We start from the raw sequence: 26097 nt of genomic DNA, 5'->3' as shown, positions 1-26097 counted from the left end.
TTCGAAAGAGTCTCTCTTCCACCCTGAGCGACCCAACACATTGTCTGGAAGAATAACTGTGCATCTTTAAATTCTGGATACTTACTGACTTCGACTCTAGCGCATCTCTTCTGATACGACTCGCTTCTGCTCTGCAGAAATCTCAGCCCCACCGACGCGCCGCGAGTCTATACTAGCCTCGCAATCCTGACCAGTGCCAGACTGGAAGTCTTCGAGTCCTGCCCCGACATTCGGATGCTGTGAGATGATTCAGGGCCTCCCAGGGCCCCTCCCCCACGTGCGACAGTAACTGCCCACGGACGGATCGCCGCCGGCACACCACATCATGCATCACCCACCGCTCGAGCGCCCAACCCCGGATGCGTCATCGTCGCCTCGAGCCTGGAGAGGAAGTTTCCACGCCTCCAGCTTCGAGGCGACGTCCCCACCGTGGCCGTGGGTCCGTTGCGGCACCCAGGGACCTGGGAAAGAGCGCATCGCGCGCGTGGCGGCCGCCACCAGCGCCCTGCCGAGGCCGGTTAAGTACTCCCTCCATGGCCACGCGTTGGATGGTTCCTGGGTTTGTCGTCAGCCAGCTGGGGATCGATGGATGGGGGTGGCAACTAACCTTGTTCGTGATGCTATGAATGTCGCGAGGCACGTATTGCGTGTTGCGTACTAATGCCATCCACCTGTTGAAAATGTTCTTTGACAAAGCATTATTGGTAAGTACGGCGCAGCATCCGAGCTGACTCGCTGGCGCTGAGGCTTCGCGGGACGGTTACTCGGTAGGTGGCAGTAATAGCGATGACGCCAGTGTCGAGTGAAAGCATACAGTGCTCGAGAGAATGCGTGGGCATTTGGAGGGAGGATCAGCTTTCGGTTGTTGTGAGTATGCGTTTGCGCTACGTAACACACAGACCGCGACACTCACCGAGTCAACAGTTGAGGCGATGCACTTCAGGCTCAGAGGCTGCGCGGTGCCAGACCAAGCCCCACTGACGAGTACGAGGAACATGCTCGAAAACGCAGCGGAAGAGTGAACGTAACCAATCGACGGGAGCGTGCGAGGCCAACTCGTTCCACGTTCTCAAGATATCTGGATCGGCCGCCAGATATCACAGCGTATTGTCCTCGTCCCTCGTCGAGGTGGGAATGTTAATGGGAACGCAACCACGATACCCCCGGCCAACAAACGACTCACGTCATTCGCGGCCTCCAACGAAGCCTGTTTGCATTCCTTACCGGGTGATTCGTTCTTTCCTCGGTCCCTCAGCCCAGCGCCCAGCGTGGTGTGAAGCTTGAAAAGATTCCTACGTCGCGCGGGCAGTAGGACGACCGACAAGCTATTTGTGCGCGCTGCGAACTGCGCAGGCAGCTTCGCGGCCGCCTTGACTTGACGACGTATGTCCGCCGATCCGACACGAACATACCGAGCGCGTCCGCGTCCGAGGCTGAACGTTCAAGAGGGGTAAGGTGAGCCTCCAGCCTGAAGTATTTGACAGATCTGCATTACCTTTCAGTGAGGCGGAGAGCGCTGAGCCACTCGATGGGCCACGCTGCAGGCCTTCGCCGCAGTGACCGCAGGACAGGCAGAACGGCGAAGCGAGCACCGAGACAAATAGCGCACTGCAAACAGGGAAGGCCCTACATATGGGACCGGCGAGGTGACGGAGCTTCGGTTCTTGACGACAAGAATAGACAGTGATCCTGGGTGGTCCGAAATACAGCTGCCATGAGTGTGGTAATGCGTTCGGAATGCGGGGCCGAAGTCGTGAGTTTGGGATGCCTCCTAGGGTTGTGTCAGTGGTTGAACGCCACGAGATAGTCCGACAGTAGTCGGCGGGCTAAGGTACTTGTATTTGGCGTGAGCGTCGCGCCGGACGAAACTAGCCACAGCGACTAAGGACCCGGGATCGTTTTATCCGGAGCATCGATTGGGAACCGTCAGTTGTGGGCGCAGGGAATGATAGATAGCCTAGGCGTGGTGGAACGACACAGGATGGGATCTGTTCCGAGCTCAAGAACGGTCCAGCATCCAGCATCGTGACTGTGAAACGGTGAATGGAGGGTGACGAGGATAGGTAGGTCCGAAGGGTAAGTCAGGCATTCAAGTTGACGAAGAATTGCGTGAAGGTAGTTGCGTGGGTTATATTACGATTGTCAGACTAGAACCACGGCTCTAGGGACAGCAGATGACATGACATTGTGGGGTGGATGTCCCAATCAGACAAGACGGCGGGTCGGGCATACAGATAGACAGACCAACAACACGAGGCTGAGGCATCCAGGTCGGAGTTCGCACAATGCCCAGACGACGAAGCAGAAGAGCGGAGCAAAACCAATTGAGAATGCAGGAGCGCGTGTGTGACTCTGATGCGAAGCGTCGCGAAGAGCGTTCAGTATAGACACAAGGTGGGTGCAGACGGGGCACGTTGGCGCGACGATAGGTCGAACGTTCCTGTGGACCTACGCTGGCGCGATTTTGCAATGGGATCATCACGACCCGCCGGTCTGCGGATGCACCAGATAAGGCAGCCTGAGCTTCCTGGATGATGAATCCCCGTGGGGCTGCGTTGCCGGACATAGTAGATGAGACCGAATCCGGGATGCGCCTTGCGAGATTGTTCTGCGTTGAAGAATCGAGCTGCGTGGCATCATGCGGGGCTTATAGCTGAAGCATCATGTGGTGAGTGTGATAGAACGATTCTGAAGGGTGTACTATCAAGAAGTATCAAGGTTTTTATCGGTGCTTACCATTCTTATCCTGGCAGGCGGATGATTGAAGGCCTGCTTAGTGGCTAGTGGCGGGCCTCGAGGTGGTGGGCCTGTGCGCGATGCGAGATAGCTTGTGGATACAATGAAATGGGGCGCATGGAAGACGTCCGGTGCGTCGCTTGTGCGAGGGTGAAGTCATAGTGGTCGAGACAGTGCGTGTGCATTGGCAGAGGGCCGGGAAGAAGGCAGTCATGCTGGAAGCGTGCTTTTATACCTAGACGTAACCATCGCGAGGGGGTACGGCATCCGGGGTCATAGCGTTATCTCGACGCGCAGGCAAGCGTTGATTGTAGGAAGAAAGAGGATCAGACAGGATGGGACACTGCGGACAAACCGCGTTGTGCGAAGCGCTCACATGGTACTTACATTGAAAGGGCGTGTATATTTTTACGGCTCTAAGTCGGAGCTCCTAACATAGGGAATGGATTCCTTTGTTCGGCCTAACATTTTGAATGTTCCTAGAATCGGAATGTAAGTGTTATGTTCTTCCTATGTTCCGAAATCGTGCCATGTTCTAGGAATGTACTTCCCATGTTAGGGAAGTTCACTTGATGGCTTACTAATATACACGCCCTTGCAATGTTAGGCCTATGTAAGCGCCTCGCACAATCCGGGTTGTCCGCAGTGGGAGCCGGCGGTGAACGCGACTTTTCGACGCCACCAGTTGGCATGTGGTGGCGGGAGGAGGAATGTCCAGATACGGCTAGACGGCTGTGGCGTGAAGAGGCCGACAGCTTCTTCGGCATCCGGATATGGACGCACCTTGGCAGGATATGGGCGCCTGTTCGGACCGGCGTGAAGAGCGATCGCCTTTCGACTCGGAGCGCGTCAACTGTGGCGGCCCATGGCGTCAGCGTGCTCCCGTCACCCAGTGCCTGTTCCTGGCTCGGTCAGCCCGCCTTCGCAGAGCCACTGGGGCCCGAGCGGCAGCGGTGCGGGGCCGAGCGAGACGACGAGCAGTGTCTACTGTATGACCAGCACGCGAGACGGGGCAGCGAGGACCGCTGCGGCCAGGATCGCTCGCGAACAAGCTGGGTGATGGCGGCATATGGAGGAGGAAGGGACGCGTCTGATTGGCTCCCGACAGCGCGGCCCTGGATGCGGTTAGGCCCGGACATGCTGGCAACCGCGCCTCTGCACGAACGTGTTGCGTGTCGCCGCTCGCGGACAACACTCGACTGCTGGTCGACTCAGCCACCGCGTCGCCCGGGCGGACTACTTTATGCTCCTCTAACTGCCCCTCCTGCCCGCTCCTTTCGTCGCTGCTCGCGCCCCGCCCTCCGACGGCAGTCCTCGCAGCTCCTGTGTCGCAATCAGCGTGTGTCGTTTTAGACTGCCTCGTATATTTAGAGCCATAGAGGGGCACCCCATCGCTCCAAGCCGTGCAAGCCGCCCCGACGAGTAGAAGAGTATAGACTCCCCGCCCCCGCCGCTCGCGCCCCGTGTCCAGTTCTCCTCCCGACCTGCGTGGTGGTCCCCCGTCTGATTGCGCGCGACGAGAAGCAGGAAGGCGAGATCTGCTGGGGCCTCTATCTCTGTTGTCTATCTTCTTGCGCACCTGCCAGCTATCTGCCACGGCCCCAATCACACCGCCAGCCTCCGCCCGAACACACGGGCTGACAGATCCCCTCGCTGCCTTTCTCGTCTTTTCTCATTTCTCTCCTCGGGTCTGTGCCGGTACGCCCGCTTCCATTGCTGCCGCCCCGTTCTCTCAGAAACTGACCTCCATCAACCTCGCCAAACAGCCCCGCATTCCTGCCATCCCCGCGCACGCTTCCTCATTGCCCCTTCATCTCCACTCCCACCTCAGGTGTCTTTCTTTCCCTTCGCATTTTTAGTTTCCTTTTCCCCACCTTCCCCCTCCCGCCAGAAGCGAGTCGTTCTTTCCCCCGCCGGCCACGACTCTTCATATCTCCATATCCGCCATTCCCACCACAACGTGTTCTGCCCACAAACTCCCCTGACCGCCCCCATCCATGGAGGTGGTCTCCCCCATCTCTTGCTCGCCCCCATCCTCACCCAAGTCCCCCGGCTCGCCCCAAGGAGCTCATACAACCGCCCTCGCGGCCACAGCGCGTCCTCGCACCGCCCATCACTCCTCGCGCGTCGCTCGAGCAAGCCCGACCTCCTCAACTCCCTCTTCAATTTCTCTTCACCCAACACATCAGCCACACCGCCCCTCAGCCGTGCGTCCTCCGCACTGAGCCTGCTCTATGGGTCACAGAGCCAGCCACACTCACTGGGCGAGCTCCCGCCCTCCCCTGGCCAGCATGCGAGCCCGATCGTGAGCACCTCCACCGCCACTGCGACGGGCACGCTGCGCGCGCCGAGGAAGACGCCGAGCGCGGCGCTGCCGTTCGTACCACTCACGCCGATCATGGCGTCGCCTAGGTTGACACCGGGCGTCACGCCAATCGCGGGGGAGAGACCGAGGAGCAGTCTGGCTTATGAGGAAGGTATGTCTGCTTCTGAGGATGATAGCGCGGAAAGCCAAACCACGTCTGGAGACTCTCATGCACAAGTCAACGACTACTTGACTTGTGGCGGCGGGATGGCGCCTACGCTAGTGGTACCTGTCCCTGTACCACTCGCTAGGTCGTCAGTGTCCTTGGCTGCGGGTGCGCACCTTGCCCCGCCTCCTACCTGGACCTCCACTCCACCGACCCCGCCGCCAAAGCAGTCCCTCGAGATGTCCGCCTCGAGGAACGCAAGCCGGAGCCCGCAGGCCAGGAGCGAGAGCAGGAGTCATAGTCGTGCGCGTGCAGCCACCCTCGCCGGCCTGTCTGGTACGCGCAGCTCGAGCTCACCATCCCGGGCAAGGCCCATTCCATCATCCTCGTCCCTCGCGTCCGCGGCCACGATCACCGCATCCACTTCCACCATACGCGGACGCCATCCAGTCCCGACGGCTCTCTGGGCTGATCGTGACAGAGAAAAGAGACGAATGTCCTTACCACCGAATCTATCGCAGTTCGATCCGGGCGGATCGGTCAGAGGCACTGCGGCGAGTTCGCCTGCGCGTCATGCAGGACGGGTTGCTGCCAGCCCGCTCAGGGCAGTACGATCTGGGATGGGCGTGAGTCGGCAAGGGAGCAAGAAGCTGTTCCACCTCGGCGAGACGGAGGGGAGCGACGGGGAGGGCGAGGAGATGGAGGAGGGGAGCGTACCGGTGAGGCTGATCCGGAGGTTGTCGAGAAGAAGCAGCAGGAGTAGTAGGAGCAGCCACGAGATGATGATGAGCGATGGGTCGGTGCGAGAGCCCAGGATGGCGTTGGATATCTCAAGAGAGTCGGTCGCGCTCGCGGCGTCGCTGCCGCTGGCGCCCCCGCCAAGCCCGCAGACGAGCCTGAAGACGATGGAAAGCGAAGGGCGGAAGGAGAAGGAGAGGGCGAAGGTTATGAGCGAGGCGGAGGTCGAGAGGCTGAGGGCGGCGACGAGGAAGTATCATGCGCTGATGGAGCTGCTCGCGACAGAGGCGGGGTATCTCATGGATCTGCGTGCGCTGGTCACAGTGCGTGTTATTTCTCTACTTCCACCCGACTTCCACTTCTGTTTCTTCTGTGCGCGTACCCGGCCCCGGTTCGGTGTGGAGGCGCGGCGGTCCCCCGCGTCTCCGGCATGAGCGGTCAGTTGACCGCGAGTCGTGCGCTTGTCATGGGTGTCGCCCAGGCCTTGTGGGCTTCATCTCCGCAGAGGCACTCTCGCGGGTGTTCGTGATGGGTCAATGTGGATGTGCTGATTGCGTTGTCGTGTGCAGGTCTACCTGGAGCAGTTGCCGACTCTGTCCACAGCGTCCCCGGGTCGTCGACTTCGCCAACGCTTTCCATCCCTTCGCTGGGTCTCTCGCGCAGTATACCCTCGTCCCGCTCGTCGTTCCTCCTTCCGCACCCATCTCCATCAACTTCTGCTAGTTCGCATCTCAGCGTGACAGATGACATAGGCCACGGGACAGCTGAGAAGGAGAAGAAGCGCGACAAGAGCAGAGAGCGGCTCAAGGACAAGGAAAGGCACAAGGAGAAGCACAAGGCCAAGAGCAGCGAGAAGGAGAACACCAAGGGAAGAGATGGTGGTAAGCACCGGCATAAAGGGAAGGAGAAGCAAGTCGACGGGTCGATCCCCGATGGCGAGAAGGAGGGGGAGAAGGAGACTCAGCCACTGGACACGATGCGCCGGTCCTCGCTCACAGGTGCATCACTCCCGTAAGCACGCCCAGGCCCCGGCTCGACGTCCTATCCTCGCGGACAAGGATGTATCGGCGATCTGCCGGAACGCGCAGGAACTGCTAGCCTTCCACGACCGGTTTGTGTGCGAGCTTCGAGACGCCATGGTCGGCTTTGGACTCTCCCGGGCATTCGAGATGGGCGAACGCAAGGAGGAGGTCGCTCTGAAGCCGGACGGATCGGAGGCCGCTGCTCTGCCCACGATTGACCAGGCTGTCGCGATCGTCGCGGAAGCGTTCGTGACAGAAGTGAGTTGCTTCACCTCCAGCTGACTATATGCGCCGTGCTGAGAATTGTTTTTGTAGTCGCCGTCGTTCAGCGTCTACGAGGGTTTCTGTCCTGGTCACAACGAAGCTGTCAACTTGATCAGGAATGTCCAGGAGAACTACCCGGTCGAATGGGACGCGTATGAGCAGCGGTGTTCATTGCTTGTGGCTCACCAGTTCAACCTTGTGAACGCCCCGACAGACTCCCATTCGGATGGCCACGGTGTAGACGGCCCTCTTGGTATGCCGACCTCTGCTACGGTCTCTCCATTGAACCCACCAGTTGTCGAAGGGACGCGGACCAAAAGGCGGCACTCGACCTCTTCCTTGACTACACCTTTCTCCACGTCGCACGCTGACCTGCCAAAAGTGACCGCTAACGGCCCCGAGCCTGTCGGTGGCGAACACTCGCGCTCGAAGTCGGGGCAGGAGTACAGCAATGTGTTCTCGCGACAGCAGTCCCAGCAGGCGACACGGCTCCGGCTCCTCGATTACCTGATCAAACCCGTACAGCGCGTCTGCAAGTATCCGTTGCTCATCGACCAGCTGAGGACCAAGCGTGCGAGGACCCAGAGTGCTGTCGATCCGAGTACACGTCCGTCTCGTGCGCCGTCGATAAGGAACTTCCGGGCTCTCATCCAAGATGGAGGGGATGTTGTGGAACGGGCAGGGGAGGCGATGAGGCTGGTGGTAAGCCTTGTGAACCGTGCGAGCGAGACGCAGGCCCGGCTGGTGCGATCGTCGCTGATCACTTCTCGGATGGTCTTCACACAACCTACGGTGGGTTCGTCGAAGGATGGTCACGCATCTTCACCGACGGTCCGGACGCAGGACCTCTCTCCAGAGCTACTGGCTTCCTTTGGCGCTGTCCGGCTCGCGGGTGCGCTTGACGTGGTTCACCATCCCTCGGCGCTGCATATGGTGAGCACTGGTTCAATGCGCGCGAAGTACTTTGGGGCTTTCCTCTATGCGGGCGGGTACCTTATTCTTGTCAAGATTCCGAGGAACGGGAAGGTGTATGAGCCGAGGTATTGGTTCTCGCTTGTTGGCTTTGATCTGTTTGACTTCGAGGGAGACGAATGTGAGTGCCACCGTCTCTCGATAGTGTGGGTTTACTGACCATGTCACCTATAGCATCGCTGCCGTTCTCGTTCCACCTCTGCGGACATGGTCATCATTTGCAACTAGCCGCAGCTTGTCAGCCCGAGAAGGCCATATGGATCAATGCCATCCAGGATGCCCTCAGTCACGACGCGCCTTGGACAGGGGAGCCCCCGTCGAGTCTGCTGCTGGAGGACAAGGTGCTCAGCGCTCCCCCCATCGATGATGTGCCGTCGGAATGGTCTACTGCGCCTTTACCGACCATTCAGTCCGACTCAGAGCTGGAAGGGCAAGCGAGGGATCAACCACCTGACCAGGCGGCGCATGGCAGGGGTAGGCCGGAGGTGAAGTCTAGGTCGCCGGCGCGAATTGACAGCCTCTCTTTCCGATACGAGCAGCAAGCTCAGATGGCGTCCTTTGCCGCGTTGAGTCGGCGCTCATCCACTGCATCTGTCAAGGCATTCTTCTCGCCCATGACGCTCGATCCTTCGACACGTATCCCTCGGCCCTCTGCACAGGTCCGCCAGCAAGTCGACCACGGACTGCATGACGTTTATTCAGAGCAATGTCTGGCTGCACGGTCTCACGCGACCATGAAGCACGAGGATCTGTTCAAGAGACCACTCGCCACGATGTCGCGCTCGAACTCGGGTTTGAGTATCTCCGGCGCCATGGGTCTGGCTGCCAAGCGGAGGTACGACATGGTGTCAGGCAAGAGGGGTTCCCTAGACGGCGGCAAAGAGCATGACCTGGATATCGGGAGCAAGCGACTCAGCACTCTTCCTGGGGGGGCGAAGTCGCCAGCGTCACCACAGAAAAGGCTCAAAAAGCCTCTTCCGTCGCTTGTGCCCACGGTACCTTCCACCCTGGCAAAAGTTGATTCAGAGGCGGAAAGCGAGGGTCAGACGACACAAAGTCCTGTTGGTCTTCTGGATTCGCCGTTCCCGCCTTCGCAGTGCTCGTCTACAACCTCCTCCAACTTGCCCAGCCCTGTCGACGTGGTCGGTCCCATCCTCGGCGATTTAGCACAAGATGCGACCCTCCGTCCGTCAGACGTCCTCACAGCGTCTGCTGAAGATTGGCGGCCAAAAAGAACGCGCTCTATGGTCGACAACGTCAAGTACTTCTTCCAGTCACGGCCTGCTTCGCCCTGTTCCACTTCTAGTCACCAATCCGCAACCCCACCTCCGCTACCGCCGAAGCAACTTGAGGTGGAGCCCCAAACGCCACCACCACCGTCAAGCCTCACACAGTGGTGGAGGAAAGGTTCTCTTCGTCGTCGAGTGCAGAGCTCTCCCGATGTACCCGGCGAGGAGTCCCCGGGCCCTCCACCCCTGCTGAGCCGTGCATCTGCGGATGGCCGTGGCACCTTCCTTATGCAAACTCCTGAAGAGTCAATGTTACAGCCTTCTGTTTCGTCTCCTCCCTCTCCAGCTGCAGGCACTCCAAGCAGCTCCCGGAGAGTAAACCTTAACGACTCCGCTCCGACTCGACGGCGGTCATTATTTGCGCCTTCAAGTCGCCAGCGCGAGTATCCTTTATCACAGCCCCCGCAGCCTTCGCCGGACGGGTCGAGCGCGATACCCCGCAGATCCCTGCGCAATGTATGGTTCTTCCAACGGTCCAACTCCTTCACGCCTATGGACGGGAAAGAGCCTGATTCATGACCCACGATTCCTTGCATGCATCATATACGTCTTCCTCTCTTTAATGCCAGTTGCTGTGCCCGTAATTATACGTTCTTATTCGCATGACATATCATCATCTCGCTTCGCATCCAGTCGGCACGGACAAGGCTACGCACTCTCCGTACGCACTGTTCATGATCATTGTGTATCGTATCCAGAGTGACTTCAGATTCCATGTATCATTTGCAATCATGCTTTCTTAGACTGCCATGCATATCAATCATCATACCCATTACGTTCGTGTCGTAGCATAGGCAGTGTACAGTAGACCTGTGAATTCGAGGGAGCTCGGGCAACCTCTGTGTGAGACTGAGACGCGGACTGCCGCGGCGCTTTCGAGCTCTCGCCGCAACGACCATCGTCGCACAGTTTGAGTACTGCAGGTCGGACTCTGCCCTGACTGTCTGGAGTCATGAGCAATCTGTCGTCTTCTTCCTCTGTGACTGCGACGCCCTCGAACGTTAACCTCAGCGACTACCCCGGCCAGCAGCCACCCCCTCCTGGGAAGCAGCCCAGTCGCATCCCAGTCACGCCGCGGTTCTCCGTTCAATCTTTTCATCCTCACGGACCACTCTGGAGGAGCGTTCTCTCTCTCGCGTGGCATTCTTTAGGTACGCGTCTTTGAGCTGCGTTTCGAACGCGCTGCTGACGAGCAGGACTTGGTGGTTGTGTCGCAGATTTACTGGATTCCTGCTCAGCTGCGTCGCCATCAGCTTGTGTGCTGCCCGTGGCAGAGCGATAAAGAGCGGTGCTGCCCTGCTGGGAGTGGGAGTGGTTTGAAGGTACAGCAGCCCATCCGTCTGCCGTACGTATTCGCGTAGCCCCACCGGGCCCACTGGCAGCAGTCAAAATGAAGTACATAGATATCCGAGTCACGCATATCCAATGTGACCCCATTTCGAGGTGAAGAACGTCACCCCTATGCCGGCGTGGAAACATGCGGGCAGGAACGCCGATATATGAGGAACCTCGTGCAGTCGGTACGTCCGTCCTTGCGTTCAGCTACCGCCGGCGTGCCCGCTTGCACTCAAGGGCTCGGTCGACTCGTTCTCCACTACCACCAACGTCCACCATGGACAGCAAGATGGGGTACCAGGGGCTGCCAGGTGCCTCGAGTGTACACGATGCCCGCCGTCGTTCTTCGCTGCCGAGGACAATACTCCTGGTGCTCTGTACCGCTGTGGCGACTGCGACGGTCTTCACGTGGAACACATCCTTTGACGCTTCTTCCCACCAGCGCGTTCAGCACCTCCCGCTCAACGCTGAGACGATCCTCACTCAATGTGCTTCGCTACACGAGAAACCCGGTCCTCCAACAGACTTTCTCGTAAGGGAGGTGTCGGACAGGTTCGAACCGGGGACGAAGTCAACTCTCATCAAGAATGCTAGGATATGGACGGGTGCTCGGAATGGCACTGGGATTGTATATGGTGACGTCTACCTGGACAAGGGAATCGTGAAAGGCATTGGCTACATTCCCGAGACTCAGTATGCCGGCGAACGGGAGGTGGTAATCTTCGACGCGAAGGGAGGCTGGGTTACACCTGGTCTTGGTATGTTGTGTGAATGTGTTAAAAAATCACGACTGACGGAGAGGACGTCGCTGTTTTAGTGGACCTTCACTCCCACGTTGGGGTCTCGAGTGTGCCCGAATTACATGGGGCCTTGGACGTAAACTCTGAACACGGCCCAATCTTGCCATGGCTGCGGAGTATTGACGCATTCAACACTCATGATGATGCATTCCAGCTCGCAATTGCTGGCGGCGTAACGTCTGTCCAGGTTCTCCCTGGCAGCGGAAACGCCATTGGTACGTAGAGGTATGGTGCTTCGACGTTCGGTTTGGCTCTTACATTCGTCTCATACCAGCCGGTCAGGCTTTCATGTTCAAGCTACGCAAGACGTCCGATCGAACGCCTTCTTCCATGGTTCTTGAACCTCCGCACAGTCTCAACGGCAGCTCTGCTAGCTCTGAACATCCCATGCGTTGGCGGCATATGAAGTAATGCTTGATATGCCTATTCGTCTGTCGATACGCTGACTGGGTCTACGTTGCAGACAGGCATGCGGAGAAAGTCTTATTGCATACGGCAATCGCATGGACTCCATGTGGTCTTACCGTTGGGCATACAACGAAGCGCGGAAGATCAGGGACACTCAGGATGTGTACTGCGCTAAAGCGGAGGCAGGGTTATGGGACGAGCTGAAAGGACAAGACTACCCGGACAATCTGCAGTGGGAGGCTCTTGTCGACGTGCTAAGAGGTCGAGTCAAGGTAGGGTGCACTTAGTATGCAAATGACTGATAACTTATATGACGCAGGTCTCCACTCATTGCTACGAGGAAGTTGACTTAGATAGCATGGTCAGGGTGCGTCTTCTGTCAGTATCTTCGATGCGTCAAGTCTAAAGTGCAACATTCAGCTTACCAACGAGTTCGAGTTCCCCATAGCATCTTTCCACCATGCGTCTGAGGCCTGGCTTGTGCCCAACTTACTCAAGCGAACGTGAGTCACTTGTCTCTCGTGGCTGTACGTACTCACGAACGCACGTAGTTGGGGTGGAACACCGACCGTCGGCGTCTTCGCCGCCGTTCACCGCTACAAGCGTGAATCCTACCGTGGTTCCGGCTTTGCTCCTCGGGTACTCGTTGACAACGGTATACCGGTTGTTATGAAGGTAGGAGTGCCGGGACAACCATCGTCGCGCACCACTGATAGGTTTCTGACAGTCTGACCACCCCATACTGAACAGCCGCTACCTGATGTTTGAGGCACAGCAGGCTCATTACTGGGGTAAACCGAGATGTTTCCCCGTCGCTGGACACTATGCTCAATATGCATGATATCAGGACTTCCACCTCACCTTTCCCTGTTGTCTGTCACAGCTATCCCTGCGACCGCAGCTGGCATGTCGCACCGTATCGGTGTGCTGCAAGAAGGCGCTGATGCCGACGTCGTCATCTGGGACTCGCATCCTCTTCAAATCGGTGCGACGCCAAGAAAGGTCTGGATCGACGGTATTCTGCAGGTCGGCGCGGACGAGGAGGGGATCATCATCGGGAAAGGCAAGGATGGTCGCCAGTTCCAGGAAGTGCCAAAGGTACCGAACTGGGACAAGGAGCGCAAAGAGGCGATCAAATGGGAAGGGCTGCCTCCACTCGCGCCTGCCCAATACAGAGGGCGCGTGTTTTGAGGAATGTCGGGGAAGTGTCCGTGAGGGATCCCGATGCTGAAGACGGACTTAAGACTTTGCTGGCTCCCGGAGAGCTGACAGATGTTGTGGTCGACGGAGGCAGGATCACCTGCATCGGCAAGCATTGCCTGGGTGGAATCAACGCAGAAGTCGAGATTGATCTATATGGAGGGTCCATCGCTCCGAGTCTTATGACCTTCGGTTCGCCTTTAGGTGTCGAAGAGATAATGCTGGAATCGTCAACCGGAGATGGCGTGCTGTTTGACCCACTACACGGAGACCCACCCGCAATTCTCGGCGATAAGGGCGGTCTGGTACGTACGGCAGATGCGCTCAAGTTTGGGACAAGGAATGCACTGTGAGTCCTTCCATCGGCCTGATTCAGAAAAAATAACCACAAGGAATGGTAGATTGGCGCATCGTGCAGGTGTCACGTATGCGACATCCTCCCTCGAAAAGACCACCTACTTCACTTCTCCGGCGTTCGTCGCGGGCCTGTCCGTCACATTCCGCACTGGATCTGCACATGCTCTCGAACCAGGCGCGGTGATCAAGCAAGTCACTGCGTTGCACGTTGTCCTGAGCCGCACGTCTCCGTATTCCACTGTGGCACAAGCCAGTGTCAGCACGCAGATCGCGATCCTACGGCGCTTGCTTCTCAACGGCGAGCCCGAGGATACAGAGACAGGTCACTGGTTTAAGCGAGCTGCTCAGGTGAGACGGGCCTCCTCAAAGGAAGTGGCTTGGAAACTGATTGGAACACCAAGGGTGCCGTTCCACTAGTCATCGATGTTGCGAGCGCGGACATCATGGCCGTACTGTTGAGGCTCAAGATTGAGGTTGAGCAGGCTCGAGGCTCGTTCATGAAGATGGTGTTCTTCAGGGCCACGGAAGCTCACCTCATTGCCGATGAGATCGGTGAGCCCATAGAATCGCGTGTACGTACAAAGCTGACTGAGTTGTGGTCAGCTAGAGCCAAAGTCGGCATCATCTTGGAGCCCGCCAGACCCTTCCCTCAAGTGTGGGACGACCGCAGGATGTAAGTTGGACTTATGCCCTATGAGATTCTATGACTCATTATGGTATTCAGCTTGGCTGGTCCGCCCCTTACGAATGACACATCCTTGGTAAGACTCATGGACGCTGGTATAACCGTAGCAATTGGATGCCGCGATGCATGGCAACCTGTTAATACTCGATTTGACGCTGCTTGGGTACGTCGGGACATACATTAACACCTCGAATATACTAACCTGCGGGTACAGGCTGCTCTGGAGACCAACGGACGTGTCACCAGACAGAAGGCTCAGGCACTGGTGTCTACCAATCTCGAGAAACTCTTGGACGTCGAGGGTTGGGTCGATGAAGACGGAGGCGATTTGGTGGCGTATGAAAGAGGAAACGTGTTTGATCTTGCCAGCAAGCCCGTCGCCGTTGCCTCTCCAAGGCGCAGCGTCGTAGACGTCTTGTAGATCTGCTACTTCATAAGAACAGTAGTGCATTTATTTACAAGCTTACAACGTCTACAAGCTGCCAGATCAGACTCTAGACTCAATCTCGTTTCGATATTTAAAAAAAGACTATATGAAGGCCTGATCAGCTAACTTACGTCGTAAGTAAGTACGAGGGTCGCCATGGTCAGATCGTGGGTTGACACGCGACGCAAAAAGAGAAAAACATGTTCCCAGGGGGAGTCGAGCCCCCGTCTCCACGGTTTTTGGTGTAGCCACAACGTGATGATCTGACCACTAATCGATGGGAACGTTGTAAAAGAACCGTTACAATATACTATAGTCCTGCCCACGACGTTCATAGCACAAAAGGGAAACCGAGGCAGTTCAACCCGAGTCTAGTACTCACCTGTCGCCAGTGCACCCGGCACCGTGCATCCCAGCCCCAGCTTCAACACGTTGTGCCTTCAAACTCACTTTCATGCGAACCAGATCTCGTGCCAATGGTGCACATCCGGAGCACAGTGAGGATGCGGCCGTGGGGGTCGCCGAGCCACCAGTCGGCCTCCCTAAAGAGCGCAGTAGTGTAGAGGTGTGTATACGCATTGGCGAGCCTCCAGTTCTGAGTCCATGTGAAGCTGGCAGACATAAAAATGATTGAAATTGCATTGCGACCCTTCTTCAGGTGCATATATCGAAAGCATTGAGTGGTGTCCGAACCATGCAGCAGGAGCTCGCAGAGATGCGGAGGCGGAATGGCGAACTTGAGCGACGGCTGGAGACTCTCGAACAAGCGGAGGACACGTCGATCCAGCCGAAGCGAGGTAAACGCGGAGGCCCGACTGTGGCCAAGCTTCAAGGCGAAGTGAGACGACTGAATGGTCAGATTGGTGTCCTGGAGCAGGTGCGCAGATGTTGGCGTCTGCTGCTCGTTAGACGGCTGATGGCTGTGCTCATCGTTTCGCTCATCGCCGACTGGCCCGTCTTGATCAACTAGGCAAGGCGTAAGGACCGGAAGACAATCGCCAAGGTATGCTATGAATATGTTGGCATGCATATGACTTTGGCACCCAATCCTGGTGATTAGCTTCGGGCTCGTGAAGTCAAGGAAGACGTCGCTGAGCTTCAGGACGATGCCGAGATTCTGGTCGTTGACTCGCCGTATCGCATGAGAAAAGTAAGTCTATCTCAAATTTCAGTACTGCAAGCCGAATAACACCTACATAGCTGCTCCGCCGCTTCCATGATATTGTTCTGTCTAGTTCAATTGAAGAGAACGAAGAATGCCCTATTTGCATGGACACTCTGGGGGTCAACGAATGCGTGAGGTATGCTTTTGCACTCAGCCGTCGTGCTAATGTCTCAATCACACCGATCGCATGCAGTCTACCTTGCGAACACACATTTTGCAAGACCTGCATCTCTAGGGTATCGCTGGGCGAAGAAGACGTTACATGTCCACAGTGTCGTGGCCTCTGCCCCCGAGACGAGATCGAGATCGTCCAGTACACCGCATCTCAACAATGGGATGACCTCCTCGATGTGGCAAAGGCTTGGGCAAAAATGGACTTGCACAGGCAACCGGATACCAGCGACGAGGAAGTAGAGGAGAAATTTATCGAGGACGAGCGGCCAGATGACGAAGCAAGGTGCGACTGTTCTCTGATAAACTGGATGAAATACCCATCAAATGTCGTGTAGCTCAGCTCGTTCTGCATCGGAAAATCCTCTCGCTACGTCGCCCGAACCGGAGGAGCCGGTCGACGCTGAGCCCCGACCTGGCACTCCGCAACCAACTGTCGTCGAACCGCCCACAACGCCGGGTAACAAGAAGCGACGGATAGCATTCTCTCCAGAGTCATCCCCTCTATCGCAGCCGTAGGTTGAACTGCCCAATACCTCGCTTCTCAGTAATGATTATGTAGAAACAGCGCGGAGCCGGAAGATCCGGGGCCGTCTACAATCTCCAATATCGAGCCGCCTAAAGCATCGTAAGTAGTGTATTTTGTTCAATTCTCAGTGGCTTATCGAAGGAACAGTACGCTTCCTGTGCCCGGTCAGGATGAACCTGTCGCTGGACCTTCGTCGGCCACAGAACAATTGGAGACCACGCCGAAGAATTTGCAAGACAAGCCGACCTACGCGACTTCTCCAGCAGGAGATAAACGCAAACGCATGGAAGAGTTGGCTGCTGCACGGAAACAAAAGCGACGGTTGTAGCATCAATGATGTAGGGACTTTGCTCGGGTTCACGCTGAGGATGGGACAATTCTGGATTACGGATCTTGTGCTTCTTAGGAGACAGGAATGCAGACACACATGGCCACAGGCTTCGGGCATCGTCCGCGCCCGGGACACTCGCGCTCGTCGAACGCCGTTTCGCTTGTTCTCACACTACATATCTCCACTTGTCTGCCCATCGTTCATCTACCTAGTACGACCTCACATTATACACGGCCAACTGACGAATGCTCGCGGACAAAGCAGGGAATCAAAAAAAAAGAGCTGACGAATGGGACACCAAGACCTTGGCAGCTGTACAACCACCTAGTACGCTCAACGATATCGGCTGAAGATGGTCCTTGACTGTGTTATGGGAGATCCGAGTTAGTATGTGTACGTGTCTAACAACATTTAGTCCTCTCAATGTAATGTTAATCAACAACGAAGGCGGATTCCTGATCCAATCCTAGTTCATGGCAAGCCAGCATGACCCCCCTTCTCGTCTTCATCTTGATACTATGCGAGTTCTATCACTGAGAAGTGTTTCATAGATCAATCCGAATTGTACGATGAGTTACGGAGATCGGGAAGGTTACATACACACAGATTAGGGCCGAGCCAACCCTAACGTGCCGACATGTCACAAAAGAGCACTCAGAATTTCTTGACGTTGTACGTTAGTTCCAGCCGCGCCTGACCAACATCCGTACCACCATTGGGCACACTCTTCTTCAATGGCGGTCTTCGAATAACAGCGCGCAGCGAAAGCTGTCTGGGCGCCCAACCCGGGCTTTCTGCTATAAAAGACACCCAGAGCTCGCTGTTAGCCCACAGTCCTCGACTACACACCACATTCACCACACTCACCCACCTCTAACCTCCCGAACAACCATGTCTGTGAGTACACACCTCGGGTATATGGACAGATAATGGCAGCTGAACGCGAGGACAGGACAAGGCTACCTGCGCTAACGTCCAGGCCAACGGCGGCTCCTGCACCTACCCCGCATGTGGTTGCGCTGAGCCCCCGAAGAGCAAGTAAATTCTCGCGCAATGTGTCCTTCCCGACGGCCAGGTATGTGTGTACACGAGCTCTTCGTGCGGAAAATAGGTTCATTGGGGTTGAAGGTGGACGGCGACCGGCTCTTGGAGGCTGTTAAAGGTGTCATCGGCGGGGTGCTGGAATCCGTATGGAGGCTGCCGGCAGAGCCGATGTTCTGAGACGGTAGACATCGCGAAAGCAGCGGGGTCTCTAGTACAAGCGTTATATACGTTCCCTATGCATGATGCATGATGCCCGAGGGCATGTATGGCTTCTTTTGGTGCCACCTCCAACATCTAAGCAGAACGGCTTCTGCTATGAGCCCATTACCATCAGGAAGTCAGACGATGCTGGCAGCTTTCTCGCACTATCGGCAGTGGATGCAAAGAATAGGCTATGGGCGTGTGACATACCATTGATTGCAAGGACTCACGGCGGCCACTCGGGTCACTCTGGACGCGGGCGTACCAGTGCTCCGATTACTTTTGTATACCAGCGGTGAGGAGGGAGAATAAAGTCGAATCAATGTCAGTCAAAGCCCTTTCCTGTCATTCAACAACCCGGCGTCCTGTTCTGCGGCGAAGTCACTTCGGAGAGTAGTAGATGATGCTCAACGATGCCAGCTTGAATATTTGACGCGTTATCCTACAGTGAAACTCTGAGGATGAAGTAATATAACAGCACTTGCCTTGAGCAACTACGAGATGATCCATGTTCAGCCGATGTTCAACGTTCAACGTTCAGCGCAGAAAGAAATGTAACGGGAATGCTCCCGCGATGGTTGACCGGTGACCGGCTGCACCGATCTGGCGCGCGTGGTTCCTCTCCGGTACCATCAACATCGATCATGCTCACCCGCTCCCAGCGCCAACTCAAGCCCCAACCCCGGGCCTCTGGTCGCCTGCGACCTGACTACGCCGTGGACTCGGAGACATACTTACCATCGGAAAGCGAGGAGAGTGCTGAAAGCACAGATGACAACGATGAGGAGACGCAGGGTCCAACCACATCAGCGAGGGCTCTATCCGCATCGAGCGACGAGCGCGGCGCAGGAGTGCTTCGAGTGCGGGTGGAAAGGATCCAGAGGCGAGTGCTTGACATGTCGCAGCATGCTGAATGTTCCGTTTAAGAGATGGTGTCCAGGAGCGGTTCTCGACGACTCTCCAAAAGATTCAAACCCTTTGGAACGTTCCAGGTCGGAGAACGCAGAGCTTCGGAAGCAACTGAAGGCCCGCGAGCTTGAGGGAATCAGCGCGATGAAACGGCGATCAGACGAGTTGACCGTGGATGTGCTGAAAGAGAGGGTGTACACGTTGCTGGGCGATAACGCTGAGCTAAGGATGGAGAATCGCAAATTGCTCAAGCAGGTCAGTCGTACATCCCCCGGCGCCCCGTGTCCTAGACATCGCGCGCTTACCCGAGGGCTGCCAGGCCGGTCGACAGAATCAAGGACTATCGTCGTTAGTTTCTGGGTCGGACTCCTCTTCGGGCCTGCAAGCGAAGCAGAACGCGAATCGGAAACCCTACTAAACTCTGAAGATGTTACCGCGGATGCTAAGCACGTAAGCGCGACCTGCAAGTAACCGCACTGGAGGCTACTTGTTCATGCATACGAAGCAGAACGCTAAACGGGGTATCAGCCCTGAGATCGAAGTCCTCCAGGGTACTAGCAGTGCATCTCGGAATATGCCAGACAAGGAGCGTAGTGTGAAGACGGTGAGAGCCTCCGTTGCTTAAGTGCCCAGTTTCCGCCGGGACCAACACGCTCATCGTGTCTGTAGCTGTTCATCCGCTTCTGCAACATCATGACAGACACTACTAAGTACGAGGCCATGAAGTGCGACAGGTGTCCCACAAAGAAGGCCCGGTGGAGGCAAGTCTTCCTCGACATCTCCTGCCTCACTCGAATCTGACTGCTATGCTAATCTGCAGACTACCATGCGGCCACGGCCTGTGCACGAACTGCTGGCAGTCTTGGAACGCACGCTCCGCCAAAGAAAAGCACTGTATCATCTGTCATCATCCATACCAGCCCTACGATGTCCTGCGCCTGTACCGCGATGAACTGCGGGAGCGCAGCTGGACCCAGCTCCAGGCGGTCGTGGACGAGTGGATGGCGATCGAACCACTCGCCAGGGAAGCAGACCGAGAAGATGCGCGTCAGTCGTCGCCGCACGCGGAGGTTGACGAACACTCTGGTGAGGAAGAGGAGGTGGAGGCGGACGTGATGTATGCACCCATCCCACCACGCAGCCTCGATGTGCGCTCATATGCTCGTGTCGTCCTGCCTCGCACAGGCCCGTCCAATCGTCGAGTTCTTCCTCGAGCACGCCCCTGGCGACGCCGCCCAAGACGCCCCTACAGAGATCTTCCCACTCTGGGCCGGGACGTCGGTTATTAAAGAGACTGAACAAATCCTCTCGAGTTGTGCTTAGCCCCGAACCGCCACGCCGGCCAAGCGCGGAGCCAGCAAGGCAGGTGCCTGCGTCCTCAAAGCCCGCGGTGGTCTACGACGCCGCCAGTGGCTGGAAGGGAGACGGGTACGTCCTTGCACTTCTGCGCCAATGCCTCCCCGGCTAACTCAGCGGTGGCATCCCATTAGCGAGGCGGCTGAGCATGTTGACGCTGTCGATGATGCGACGACCCCTGTTCGCGCTGCACCCATCGATCCCTCTGCTCCCTCTACTATACAATCCTGGTCGTCTCCTGCGCAGAAACGCAAACGAGGTGCCGATTTCTCTGAGATTCGTCAGTTCAAGTCGCCGCGCCAGGATAGTCTACTTGTCAGTCGGATATCCATGAGCCCTGCAGTGTAAAAGACCGTGTATGTGTGTACGCATGGGTGGAACTGTTGTATTACTCTCCCTGTTGTATTTTATGTATCTATTCATGGACTAGCCACTGTGAGATCGTTCGTTGCATCATTGTAGTTGAATGTTACCCAGAAGCACTGACCACCTTCGGGTCGTGTGCTCTGCTGCCTGCATGACAACGCATAATAAGTATGTCCATTCTTTTTGTATTTACGTACAAGGCATCGAACGACGGCGGCTTGTCCGAACCATGCCCCAACCTGCTGCACATCTTTCAGTGTTACAGTTCCTCTGTACCGGAAGCAAGTACAGGTACTCATACAGAGACCTTTCAAAGCTCACCGAATCAAACTTTCTTCTCATGAGTAGCTATGAGATCCGCGATCGCCGCCGCCGAGTAGCTGTCCTGTGTCGTCTCCCCCATGACCTCGGAGAACCACTGCTGCATCGCATGCACCCAATACGGGCAATACTTTCTCCGACCACAGCCCATCCTCCCGACCACAGCCTTCGCATACGTCTCAGACGTCGGCGTGTCCAGCGTCGCCTTCAAGCGCATGCTGTTGGACTGCACCTGGCCCGTGACGAGGTATTCGAAGCGCACGCCCGTCGGCGTGCCCCACACGCGTTCGTCGTTGTCGAGGCCGCGCGCGAGCGCCTTCAGGAAGGACTTGGTCGCGCCGTAGATGGCGAACCGCGGCGGGCAGATCTCGCTTGCCAGAGAACCCATGAATTGGACAAGGACGGGTCCTGTCTTGGCGGACAAACGGAGTCGGGGCAGGAGGGTGTGGGTGAGGTAGAGGGAGAAGATCGCGTTGCGGTTGACGATCCCCGCTACGTCTCCCTTGCTGAATCCATCATCGATTCTAGCGTGAGGGCCTCGACGTGAGATTTCTCGCGGTCGCGTAAAGTACGGAACACGTACCTCTCTTTGGTGAAGCCCTGGTTCCCTACATTATGCACGACAACCGTGATGTTTAGGTTTGCATACGGCGCTATCATGCGCTCGAAGTCATGGTCCACGTCTGAGGCGTCGGCGAGGAAGTACAGCACGTCGCGCGCCCCAGTCCCGCGGACCTCATCCACGACCTTGCGCATCTTCTGCTCACTGCGGCCATGAAGGATCAGGTTGAAGCCCTGGTCGTATAGCTCCTTCGCAAGAGCCTTGCCAATACCGTCTGTCGCGCCAGTGATGAGGGCGTACGCCGGCCCAGCGTGAAGGTACGCGTGTGCGGTACTCGGTCTGAGGAAGTAAAGCCAGATGAAATTCCCCAGGCGACAAAGTAGTGGAATGAGGAGAACAATGCCTACGGCTGCTAGGGCGTGTAGAACAGAGAGCATCGTCGTCAAAGAGAAGGAGCGTGGAGAGAACGCAGCCTGTGTGAAGAAATCGTTATGATCGTGTGCCCAAGAGTCAGCGCTTCAACTTCGGACAAGGCATATTCGGCTCCGGCGCCTACCGGAATGATGTATCAGCGCCTGGACACGGTCACGGGAAGCAGCGTACGAGCTCAAGTGAGACGAGGCATGTACTTAAGGAGATATGTCTTTGCAGTAGGCCGTCGGCAGTGCATAGATCTTCTGTGAACGCAGACTGCTGTTCAATAGTATTCAAGACATCAGATGGCTTACCTGGACTTGTCTGACCGCAGCACCTAGTATATTTGCTATATTCCGTGGTGGAGAGGTGCAATCATACCAACTGTATTAGAAGGCTGTATTAGAAGCTTAAGTACGCAAGAAATTATAGCCCATTAGATCCGCAGGACATCGACGAAACATTCCGATAGTCGCCAAACTCCCAGTTGAAACAATCCTGTGGACGTCACCAAGTTAGTACGACGCACTGACTATATGAGTGACTCAGAACACATACAATACAGTCTTCTTCGTCAATCAAGTCTGGAACAGCCTTGTGTGTGCCATTCTTATCGTCGCCGTCTCCTCCACCACCCCAGTCAGATGCAAGCAATTTCTCGACGATCACCCTGATGCCGTGAGTGCGGATGTCCACAGCCCAGCCGAGCTCTGACACGGTGTCATAACGGACAACCTTGCCGAGGTGGCACCTGAAGGCGAGACAAGGGGTGAGCTGCCGAAAAGTTGAATTCAATTGAACGTACTTGGTCTCCATGGCATATCCTGCTATGGCACACGACGAGGCAACCCCGTTGCAGGCGCCCATGGCTATCGGGTCCGCCGTGTGGTATACGTGTGTGATATGCTGAACGGAAGGCTGCGTTGATTGTGAGCAGGAATGGTGAGCCAAAGCACCTCCATACTTACTGGCGATGGTAGGTGTAGCCGCTTGGCTGCCAGCTTCTCTCCTGGAGCTTCGAACGCCACAACCGGTGCACCAAAGGTTACGCCAAGGAGCGACGCCAATGAGCCGCCGAGGGAATGACCTAGAAATCCAAACCTGTCAGCGACTACGAGCAACAGCATGATGATGTGACTCACCGACTAGCCAAATGTTCGACGTTGGGTACATATAAGTCACATTATAATACAAGTTCTGCGCGCGTAATAAATACAGGGACCACATGGAGTGCAAGCTGGCACGTACCGTCCCAACCGAGTAGAACATACTATCTTCCGCAAGTGATTTCTCTAAGCATCCTTGGTCACACTTGTAGCCGCCCTCGTAGCATCCGCAGACCGGCGACCACGTGGGCCCCACACGCGCACAGCAGCACGAAAACAGTAGGTTATCGTTCAGCTTGTCCTTCTTCGTCGTCGACCCACCGCCGCCCACGAGCCAGCCTGCGGAGGTGCCCTTGACAGAGATAACGACGGTCGAGTTGTCCGGCGTGGCGAAGACATGCCCGCGGAACCCATCCGCATCTGGTTCCCAACCGAATGGGTAGGTCTACCCGGGACTTGAGCACAGTGAGCGTTGAACTATTATCAAGGGCACGTACCCTGTTATCCCAGTCCGGACCCAAGTCATACCAATCGCTGTCCGTCGGCTCAGAATATGCATTGTTCGTCATCTTCGCCAACGTCAACAGGGTCTCTCGGTCCTGTATATCCGGTCCCTCTAGTTCGATCTCGTCCCATGGCACATTCGTGAGCCCCCTGAAGCGAGCACTCGAGAAAAGAGCGTGTGAGGTTGGTCGGTGCACGGTCATGGGTTTGGTGCCGACTCCGTAGTCCTCAGCGGCGAAGCTCGACGACGCAGGATGTACGTCGGCGAAAACAACCCTTGACGAGTTCGCAAGTGCATGTATGTGACGAAGCTCGAAGCGCAGCGGTGGTTCACGGGGCGAGCTATCCTTCGACCACAGGAACGATGCCAGGAGATATTGCAGAGCATTAGGGAGCAAGTTCGGAAACATCATGTGCGGATCATGAACTCGTGCCAGAAATCGTTGTGGAAAGTATATATAGCACAGATGTAGCTGGTACCCTTTGATGTACGAAGGAGAGTCAAGCCACTGAGTGCTGAGCGCTGAATGTAGAGGATCGACTGAGATGACCGTAGGGGTGAAGTGAGGACACCACCGCCCAAGCGCCCATAATCGCGAACATGCTTTTCACGTGCCTCCGGATCCTCGTGTCCTCGTGTGGGGATGACCGAAGCATGCCCGATTGTAGTGGCGTGAGGCTGCGCACTACAGCCATGGTCGACCAGCCTGCAGACACACCAGAATCCTCTACTAGCACTCCGACAGAGGCGTCTCAACCTGTCGCACAAAGTGATCCCAAGCCTCAGGAGGACGCTTTTGTAGCTCCCAACAACGACAGAACCGACCTACTCGACAAGGCTCGCGCGTTCCTCAGCTCACCCCAGGTCCGACACGATGACTATACTGCGAAACGCAGATTCTTGGCGGAAAAGGGACTCGACAATGCGGAGATATCCATTCTGCTGCAGGAGACGGTCAATATCATCGTATTACACCCATAGAGTGTTTGGCTGAACCTTGTGCGGACTTAGCCTCCTCAGGCCCCGATTGTCCCTCCACGAACATACCCACAGCCCCCTCCATCCAACCTACCTGCCCTATTTCTCGGCATTGGCAGAATATTCAGTTGGATAGCAGGTGGCTCTGCTGCCCTTCTAGTCATCTACTTCGTGCGTCCCTGTCTTCAGCGTCCTCACACTCATGTAACCCGGTATTAGCGTTTCCTATACCCTAGGATTGCCCAAACGTATCAGGCGCGACACGCCTTGCAAACACACCAAAAGGACCTACTTGGTCGGCTAGCAGCATCGTTGGAATCACTCAAAGCTACACAAGGAGAGACTGTCGCTGTGCTGCCCCGCCCCGCGCCCGCGGAGGACGTTCATTATGGACAATGTCAGACCCTAGACGAAGTCGTCAAGGCAAGTGAAAGCAGTCAAGATGTACCTGACGTCACACTTCTGCGCTGTGCACTCGCGGATCTCGCTGCAGAGAAGAAGCCAGCGACGCCTGAGGCTATGTTCCTCGTGTTGGAAGGAAAGATTACATGGATGAAAGACGACGAGGGATCTGTGCGACATGTACGTCACGAACTTCGCCAATTTTCCGGATTGATTGTTGAGCACTTTCGCTAGGAGCAACTCTGGCAGACACTGACAAGCAGCCCGCTGTTCCACGAAGACACCACCAAGGACACGTCATTATGGTCATATACACACCCGCTCCCTCCCCCCGCACCGCCGCTCATGCAGTCGCTATACACACTCAAAGCGGCCTTGCCCGCCCGCGCCGCTCACGAACCCAGTCGCTTCCAACATACGCTGAACACATTGACAGACCTCACCGGTTACATCGCCACGCGTACCTACGATACCCTGAGGCTGGGCTTCGAGCCAAATACGCCCCCGGGAATCGAGGAGGAAGTGAAGCGAGAGATACGTGCGCTCAAAGGGCTTGTGCTGAACCGGTGCGTGTGTCAGTCAAGTATGTGCATTCGCTGGGGCCTGATGAGGACTTGGCGTCCAGACGCGCGTTTATGCCGACTGTCCCGAGAGCACCGTCGTACACGCATGGTCCTCTTTTCAGCCCAGCGTCCGTGAACCCGTGAGTCGTTACTCGCTCGCTGTTCATGGTTGAGTGCCACGATGTACTGTCCATTTGTAAAATACCGGGACAGCCCTTTGCAGGCTTGAGTCCATATATAGGGCATTCTGTACAGATGATACAATGCCCAGAGGACGACGCGTTGACGCGTTGGCGTGACAGCGATCGTCGTGATGGTGCCAGTGGTGTACAGTATAAGACTAAACTTTGCGCAGAGCCGAGGGACTACGTTCACGAAATGCCGATGGTGTACTGTATATGACTAATAAGCTTTAGGCAGAGCCGCCGAAGGACTACGTTCACAAAGTGCCGATATCGTGCTTAGAGTAT

At 56.4% G+C, this 26097-nt stretch overlaps 10 protein-coding genes and 1 non-coding gene across 11 annotated transcripts; 7 read left to right on the top strand and 4 right to left on the bottom strand.

Moving 5' to 3' along the window:
* Positions 1-96: 96 nt before the first annotated feature.
* On the bottom strand, positions 97-997 carry B0H18DRAFT_954414 (uncharacterized protein; the record flags this gene model as incomplete). Its single annotated transcript, XM_048042268.1, has 4 exons — positions 97-218; positions 339-555; positions 608-685; positions 914-997. The coding sequence occupies 4 exons, from the start codon at positions 995-997 to the stop codon at positions 97-99; spliced, it is 501 nt and encodes a 166-aa protein (XP_047894103.1).
* A 2246-nt stretch (positions 998-3243) lies between these two features.
* On the top strand, positions 3244-4411 carry B0H18DRAFT_292019 (uncharacterized protein). Its single transcript, XM_048037438.1, has one exon. It carries the CDS (start codon positions 3337-3339, stop codon positions 4087-4089), a length of 753 nt encoding a protein of 250 aa, XP_047894102.1. The 5' UTR covers positions 3244-3336; the 3' UTR covers positions 4090-4411.
* Positions 4412-5924: 1513 nt separating this feature from the next.
* On the top strand, positions 5925-10326 carry B0H18DRAFT_1003792 (uncharacterized protein). Its single transcript, XM_048028444.1, has 6 exons — positions 5925-6268; positions 6515-6528; positions 6549-6858; positions 6944-7225; positions 7283-8324; positions 8378-10326. Exons 1-6 carry the CDS (start codon positions 5987-5989, stop codon positions 10009-10011), a joined length of 3564 nt encoding a protein of 1187 aa, XP_047894101.1. The 5' UTR covers positions 5925-5986; the 3' UTR covers positions 10012-10326.
* Positions 10327-10368: 42 nt separating this feature from the next.
* On the top strand, positions 10369-10949 carry B0H18DRAFT_1003789 (uncharacterized protein). Its single transcript, XM_048028443.1, has 3 exons — positions 10369-10576; positions 10612-10643; positions 10710-10949. The coding sequence occupies exons 1-3, from the start codon at positions 10445-10447 to the stop codon at positions 10810-10812; spliced, it is 267 nt and encodes an 88-aa protein (XP_047894100.1). The 5' UTR covers positions 10369-10444; the 3' UTR covers positions 10813-10949.
* B0H18DRAFT_1003787 (uncharacterized protein) lies at positions 10950-14820 on the top strand. The gene is made up of 14 exons (XM_048028442.1): positions 10950-11585; positions 11645-11842; positions 11902-12034; positions 12091-12312; positions 12419-12538; positions 12587-12710; positions 12763-12826; positions 12883-13217; positions 13280-13584; positions 13637-13940; positions 13994-14144; positions 14196-14265; positions 14317-14440; positions 14492-14820. Exons 1-14 carry the CDS (start codon positions 10970-10972, stop codon positions 14696-14698), a joined length of 2973 nt encoding a protein of 990 aa, XP_047894099.1. The 5' UTR covers positions 10950-10969; the 3' UTR covers positions 14699-14820.
* Positions 14821-14905: 85 nt separating this feature from the next.
* B0H18DRAFT_t90 lies at positions 14906-14989 on the bottom strand. Its single transcript has one exon. It is a non-coding gene; the product is annotated as a tRNA-His (tRNA).
* Positions 14990-15356: 367 nt separating this feature from the next.
* On the top strand, positions 15357-16897 carry B0H18DRAFT_875830 (uncharacterized protein; the record flags this gene model as incomplete). The annotated part of the gene is made up of 7 exons (XM_048040455.1): positions 15357-15581; positions 15675-15707; positions 15765-15854; positions 15905-16005; positions 16063-16326; positions 16379-16478; positions 16739-16897. Coding segments are annotated over 7 exons (972 nt in total), but the record flags the coding sequence as incomplete, so codon positions are not given.
* Positions 16898-19051: 2154 nt separating this feature from the next.
* On the top strand, positions 19052-20758 carry B0H18DRAFT_954410 (uncharacterized protein; the record flags this gene model as incomplete). Its single annotated transcript, XM_048042267.1, has 7 exons — positions 19052-19309; positions 19563-19658; positions 19724-19788; positions 19875-20202; positions 20240-20335; positions 20378-20482; positions 20657-20758. The coding sequence occupies 7 exons, from the start codon at positions 19052-19054 to the stop codon at positions 20756-20758; spliced, it is 1050 nt and encodes a 349-aa protein (XP_047894097.1).
* Positions 20759-21101: 343 nt separating this feature from the next.
* On the bottom strand, positions 21102-22096 carry B0H18DRAFT_1084782 (NAD(P)-binding protein; the record flags this gene model as incomplete). Its single annotated transcript, XM_048031830.1, has 2 exons — positions 21102-21621; positions 21681-22096. 2 exons carry the CDS (start codon positions 22094-22096, stop codon positions 21102-21104), a joined length of 936 nt encoding a protein of 311 aa, XP_047894096.1.
* Positions 22097-22264: 168 nt separating this feature from the next.
* On the bottom strand, positions 22265-24190 carry B0H18DRAFT_292001 (alpha/beta-hydrolase). The gene is made up of 7 exons (XM_048037437.1): positions 23677-24190; positions 23322-23624; positions 23216-23270; positions 23042-23160; positions 22879-22991; positions 22632-22824; positions 22265-22571 (listed from the first exon to the last, which is right to left on the bottom strand). The coding sequence occupies exons 1-7, from the start codon at positions 24094-24096 to the stop codon at positions 22500-22502; spliced, it is 1275 nt and encodes a 424-aa protein (XP_047894095.1). The 5' UTR covers positions 24097-24190; the 3' UTR covers positions 22265-22499.
* A 122-nt stretch (positions 24191-24312) lies between these two features.
* B0H18DRAFT_1003752 (uncharacterized protein) lies at positions 24313-26092 on the top strand. The gene is made up of 5 exons (XM_048028441.1): positions 24313-24638; positions 24696-24833; positions 24882-25244; positions 25299-25630; positions 25690-26092. The coding sequence occupies exons 1-5, from the start codon at positions 24339-24341 to the stop codon at positions 25769-25771; spliced, it is 1215 nt and encodes a 404-aa protein (XP_047894094.1). The 5' UTR covers positions 24313-24338; the 3' UTR covers positions 25772-26092.
* Positions 26093-26097: the final 5 nt, after the last annotated feature.

This window comes from Fomitopsis serialis, assembly GCF_022376445.1.
Source record: "Fomitopsis serialis strain Sig1Antser10 chromosome Unknown B0H18scaffold_28, whole genome shotgun sequence".
NCBI lineage: Eukaryota > Fungi > Basidiomycota > Agaricomycetes > Polyporales > Fomitopsidaceae > Fomitopsis > Fomitopsis serialis.
The sequence above is the reverse complement of the archived record's forward strand: the minus strand, read 5'-3'. Positions and strand labels throughout refer to the sequence as shown.